Source organism: Echeneis naucrates, chromosome 19, assembly GCF_900963305.1.
Source record: "Echeneis naucrates chromosome 19, fEcheNa1.1, whole genome shotgun sequence".
NCBI classification, from domain to species: domain Eukaryota; kingdom Metazoa; phylum Chordata; class Actinopteri; order Carangiformes; family Echeneidae; genus Echeneis; species Echeneis naucrates.
Genome location: NC_042529.1, coordinates 15,415,246 through 15,421,245, shown reverse-complemented (window position 1 = coordinate 15,421,245; position 6,000 = coordinate 15,415,246). Strand labels below are relative to the sequence as shown.

At 44.1% G+C, this 6,000-nt stretch overlaps 1 protein-coding gene across 1 annotated transcript in view; it reads left to right on the top strand.

Annotated features, from left to right (window-relative positions):
- The first annotated feature begins 214 nt into the window (after nt 1–214).
- myo15b (myosin XVB) overlaps nt 215–6,000 on the top strand; it is a 38,799-nt gene continuing 33,013 nt past the window's right edge. Inside the window, exons 1-6 of the mRNA XM_029528153.1 lie at nt 215–2,165; nt 2,281–2,457; nt 4,728–4,792; nt 4,878–4,941; nt 5,079–5,188; nt 5,351–5,425. Of these exons, the coding sequence (XP_029384013.1) occupies nt 588–2,165; nt 2,281–2,457; nt 4,728–4,792; nt 4,878–4,941; nt 5,079–5,188; nt 5,351–5,425 (2,069 nt within the window). The 5' untranslated portion in view covers nt 215–587. The remainder of the gene's footprint in view (nt 2,166–2,280; nt 2,458–4,727; nt 4,793–4,877; nt 4,942–5,078; nt 5,189–5,350; nt 5,426–6,000) is intronic.

The window sequence follows — 6,000 nt, the reverse complement described above, 5'->3', positions numbered from 1 at the left end:
ACAATGACGTAAGCGGTATATCACATAATAAAGGGGGATTAAACAAGACCACCAAACTCAAATACCCACCAATAAATCCAAGTAGAGCCAACAGCAAGCTTCTCTCCAAGCCTGAAAAGAGAAATGAGGAAGATAGTGAGGAGGAGGAGGAGGAGGAGGAGGAGGAATCAGAGAGCTCTGCAGGAGGCTCAGAGGATGCAACTGAGGAGGAAAGCGGTAACAATGAGAAGGACGTGGACCGGGGCAGCTATGAAGACACCGCTTCGACACAGGAGAGTACGGAGAGTAGCGAGGAGGAAGCTGAGGCACTGGCTATTCAAAGAGATACACAACAGGAATCAGACAAAGAGTCCACAGAGGAAGCCAAATCCAGAGGTGACTCCAAGGTCGGACTAGTTGCATCCTTTGCAGAAGGAGAGGAATGTGATAAGGAAGTTGAAGAATCTGAGGCCGCGATCAGTGAAGGGGGAGAAGACAATGTGCTAATCCAGGAGGATACGTCTGAAAAGCAAACAGCTGATAAAGCCTGCAGAAGACACAGACTAAGTCCAGCTACTGCAAAGCCTGCACAGGGTTCAAAATACAAGATGTTTAAAAAAACAAAGGCAGATAAGCAGGCTGAGAAGGCAGAAAAACAGAGAGAGAAAGCAGAAAAGAAACGATTGGAAAAAGAAGCCAAACAAAGGGCCAGGGAAGAAAAAAGGAACAAAAAGAAGCAGAAGAAAGTAAGAACAACAACAAATAAACCATCAACAAAAGAGCTTTCTCCTAACAAGGCTGACACAGAAAAAGACACAGCCCAGTTTGCAAACAAATTCAAAAGTATCAACAAGAAAGATGCTTCTATGGAAATTGATCCAGTTGAGGGAAAGGAAGATGCTGAACCAACGTTGTCCAAAGCCATCAAAGGCCAAAGTCGAATTATGCTTCTCAAAGCCAAAAATAAAGACCTCAAAGCAGCAACGATGGAGACTACAGAGCAGCAATATTCTCAAAGTATCGTGAAAGGTCAGCCGCAAAGTTTACTTTTGAGAAAGATCAAGGTGGCATCACTACACGACAAAGCAAATAAAAAGTTGACAAAGCCTGACCAGGAAACTTCAACTGGTGAGGCCACTGATGGGGGATCCAGCCAACTGAAAGAAGGAGCACAAAGAAAATGTATTGGAACACTTCACAGAGTGTCTGGTTGGATGCAGAAGAAAAAACCAAGAGGGGTAAACTTAAAGAGGAAGCTTTCTGCTTGGACAAAAGCCATCGGAGTCTCACGCTGGCTCTCCCTTAGGGCAATAAAATGTAAACAAGGCACTAGAACACCCAAAGGAAATATTCTCAAACACAGGATGGTCATGGGGGTTGCCAATAAAGCCAGCCTGGCCAGTAGGAAAAAAGCAAGTTTCCCTGAGGATACGACAGCTACAGAGAAAGGCAGCCTGCAGGCAAAGGCAATGGAGGGAGAGGAAGATGCTGGTCCACCTGGGGAGAAAGAGGCAGAGGCCAGATATGCTGTGGTACTCCCTAGGATGAGCAAATTGGGCAAGGCAAAGACAGTCACAGCATCCCCAGCAGCTCATACAACTTCTACTCCATTGAGTACCACTGATGGACCACCAAGAGAGCCCACTCCCTCAGAGCCCAAACCCCCAAAACCAGGTGCCAGGCTTGTACTTCCTGTCAGACCAGATCTCAGCCTTCTGAAGTCCATCAAGAAGCCCTTGTTAGGAGGGTTAGCATCAGATGGGGATGTGGCGGAGAGGGTCCCTGGGTCCACTGGAACTCCGGAAGGATTATCAAACCGTGAGGACGGGGATAAGACAACTATTGAAAATCCAAATGGAGTCAGTGTGCTTAAGGCTGCAAGAGGAGAACTAGACCCCTCCCAGATCAAGTTGACCAAGATGTCTTTGTCAAGGGGGAAGAAAGGTGGTGGACTGATTCAGGCTAAAGGTCCAGAGCCTGAAACTGAGTCCACAGTTGGAGTACCTGGGTCAACCACTCAGTCCTTTCCACATGATGTAAATCCAGTGGTGTCAGGTGTCTGGTCCTTGTATGAAGAAGAGGCTGACAGGGAAGTCGCTCAGCTAATGGGTGTGGGTGGCATATATACTACCACCCCACCAGGAGTGCACTGGGCCGGGAACCAGCAGATGAGTGGAGACCCTCAGGTTGGTGATACCTTTCTGTTGATAGATACTTCATTAAAAAAAACACTACAACACAGTATAAAATGTTATTCTGTCTTTTAAGGCCAATCATCTGTCTTTGATATGTCTGATTTAGGACTGGCTGCGTGCTGAGAACTTGTTGCCTCACCAGACAGTAGAAAAGCTAAACAAATGGACAGTCTATGCCAACGGGGGCCAAGTCCAGAGTGTTTCTACCAACAATGGAAGGGGTCCCTGGGAATCAGAGGACCCCACCCAGGAGATGTTGGAGAGTCGACTGGTCAGCACACAGGTACTGTTACTGCATCATGAAGGTCCTGGTAGCTCCTTGGGCCTAGAGACAGCAGACTGGGAATTCTGGCACTTTAATTACCTCTGTGTCCTTTTACTTTTAACTGTGGCCTCTTTCACACGTCAGTATTCATGAATTGGAGGCTTAAAGCGCTTAATTATTGGCAAATCTATAATTTAAATTGACACATTTATGTAACACACCTGGACAAAATTTACATTTAGAGAAACACAAGAAACTTGTGCGACAAAAAATGGACCAGACTCAGTGATCACCTTCCTAGCAACAAAATTTCACACATATTAACACACACATACACATATTAATATCAACTCCAGTTTGCATGAAGTTGCACCCCTTCAAGGCTGCCCCTCTGGAATTAATCCTTTCCACCTGCTATGGCGGCACAGGGGTGTAAAATTGTAAAGAAACACTGTTGCCTCACAGCAACAGGGTTCTAGTTTAGGTACATGTGAGTGTAAGCCTGAATGGTAGTTAGTCTCTATATGTCACAAGCCCAGCAATAGACATCTCGCCCAATTAAAAATTAGGTCCAGCCCACCACCACTCTTATGAGCGGTAAGAAAATGGATGAATATCATTGTGTCCGAGCAGCACGGTGGCACAGTGGTTAGCGCTGTTGCCCCACAATAAGAAGGGCTCAGTTCAGTCTGTTTGGAGTTTCCATGTTCTCCCTGTGCCTGCGTGGGTTTCCTCCAGGTACTCAGGTTTCTTCCCACTGTCCAAAGACGACATGTTTGGCTTAATTGGTGACTCTAAATTGTCTGAGTGTGAGTGGTTGTTGGTCTCTGTCTGTCTGTCTGTCTGTCTGTCTGTCTGCCCTGTGATGGACTGGCAACCTGTCCAAGGTGTATCTGGCCCTTGCTCCAGTAACCTCCGTGACCTGGAAAGGGATAAGCAGTACAAGATGAATGAATGATCTTTGTGTCCACATCTGGGGACCATGAAAACAAACTTCTTAGAAATCCAAACTAAAATCTATTGGTGTGACCTGCCTTTGTACATTAAGTAGTCCTAAAATGTGATGTGTGAACATCTAAGCTAATAACACACAAACAATGAAAATATTTTGGGTTTTTGCTAGCCATCAAGCATTCACAGTGCTGGTGAAAATACTAAACAAGCAAATCTCCTTTCTTTCAAATGGTCCTGCAGTATCACTCAGCCTCTCCTTGATGAAGTGGACCTGTACAGGCCCAGATACACTACATCCCCTCAGTCATGACACGTCCTCTGTAGTTCACCCAGTTCACCCACTGTAGTTGGCTGTTGGGGTTTTGTTGTCCTCTTTTTTTTTTTTTTTTTTTTTTTTAACCATAGGTGGTGACAGAGATTTTAATCATCCCTGACCCCTTTAAGATGTTTCTCTGACCTGTGCTGAGGGATATTTTATATACCAATGGATTTTGGATATGCATAATTTCTAAATGATAAAAGTTTAAACTACTCTAATATTGTGGAAATGTTTGTACACAGAGACTTCCAAAGTTTGTGAGATTAAATAAGTGGAAAAGCCTGAGTGGAAGGACAATGGTGGATCCTTTTAAGTATTAGTTATATCAATTAGTAAAGATACTATGGTAATATGATTGTAGCTGTAGTTGTATTTTCACATTGTATCAACACCTTGATAAGAAGAGGGAGATTTAACATTAAACATGAATGGAAAAATATGATCAGTTTACAAATAATCCCAATGATCAGCTGATTATGGAGAAGAATTTGATGATATGTAGGATAGGATGATTAAACTAAGTTTAGTATAAAACTTCATTATACAATGTGCTGAATATTTTTCCAGAGTTTACCAGAATTGTCTCTGAGTGATTGAAAACAATTAGCTTTATCCCAAATCCCAAATAGCTATATCCATTAACCTCAGAACTGTGGATCTGTGGTTGTGTGGAGTCGGTTCTACTTCATCACTTACTGCTACTGTGCACAGAAAACAATGGGCCATGAAAGACTTCCTGCTGGTTTATTCATCTCCCAGTCTGTGCAGATACAATAGAAGCTACAACATGCCGCTGCCTGCTGCTGTGAGATTGCAGTATATCGGCTTCCACACTGCTGCATCATTGCAAGTGGATTAGTTACCTGCTGTGGAAAGTTTGTGGACAGAGAATGTCCTTGTAGCAATGCTGATGACTGGGCTGTATGAAGGTCTGGATCCTGAGGGAGGTGGTGTTGGTGGACTTCTCATTTGGACTGGTCTCCTTGGATCTTCTCATACGGTTGACATCTTTTAGGTGTTGATGCCAGGCAGCAAAAGAGTGGTGGAGGTGGATGAAGTGGAAGATCTGTCCCAGCTGGAGTGAGTTCAGACACACACACACACACACACACACACAGACCTGCACACATACGAGAATGACCTTGTTTGCCTATTATATTCTCAGAGAAGTGTGTGAGAGCTCTGTGCTTCTGAGTCTAAAGAAGAGGTTCCACCGTGACTGTATTTATGTAAGTTTCATTACTACCCTCACACAGTAATATGAGGTATTCATTCATGTGTCAATTTACAGTACAGGCCAAAAGTGATTTGTTTTAGTGTAAATTTGTTCTCTGAAATTACACTGTGTGTGTCACTTCCCTCCTAGACGTACATTGGAAACATGCTGCTGTCCATTAACCCATTCAAGCCGCTGAACATCTATACCAAGGAGCTAAGGCAGAAATACCAGGGCAAGGAGCAGCACAGAAACATGCCGTGAGCAAAAACTCCTTGGAGCGCTGCATAGTACACTCCGATCTCTTCATTTATGTCACTCTTGACAGCAATGTGTCTCATCAGATATTTCCGACCCTTCAAAATGTCTTTCTCCCATATATTTCCACAATTTCTTTGACTTCCTGTTGTTCTCTGCTTCAGCCATGTGTATGCCATAGCTGATGCTGCTTTCAACCAGTCTCAGGCCTCCACACAGGAGCAGTGCATCATTATAAGGTACTGACAGGACCACCAACTTTATCGATTTTATACTTTCATTGACTTTCATCTGTCATGTGTGATTTTGGATTTTTAACCAAACGACCTCATATCTTATGCACATGTGCTTATTTGAAAGGATAAATTACAATGTTGATTTATTTATTGACAATAAATCCTGCAACCAGAGTGAAATTGCACTATCTCAGGCTCCCAGCGAGGTGACCTTCCATGTCCCGTTGGCAAGCCACCAGGCGCTTGCATATGAGCCCCATCCCCTTTCCTGGCTCCAGGGTGGGGCCCCGGTATTGCCAGTCTGGGTGATGTAGCTGTCTTTGCTGTATAGTTTTCATAAGGGGGTTTGGAACCACTTTTAGTCAGACCTGTCACCTAGGACCCGTTAGCCTTGAGAGACCCTACCAGGGGCAAGCCCCTTACAATATAGCTCCTAGGATCATTCTTGTACACAAACCCCTCCACCACAGTAAGGTTGGTGGATGAGTGTGGATTGTGAATGTATTTAGTTTCTTTATTTTTTCTCGAACCCAAAGAGCCCAGTAACCAGAAACCAGTAGAAATCTAGTAACTTCTGT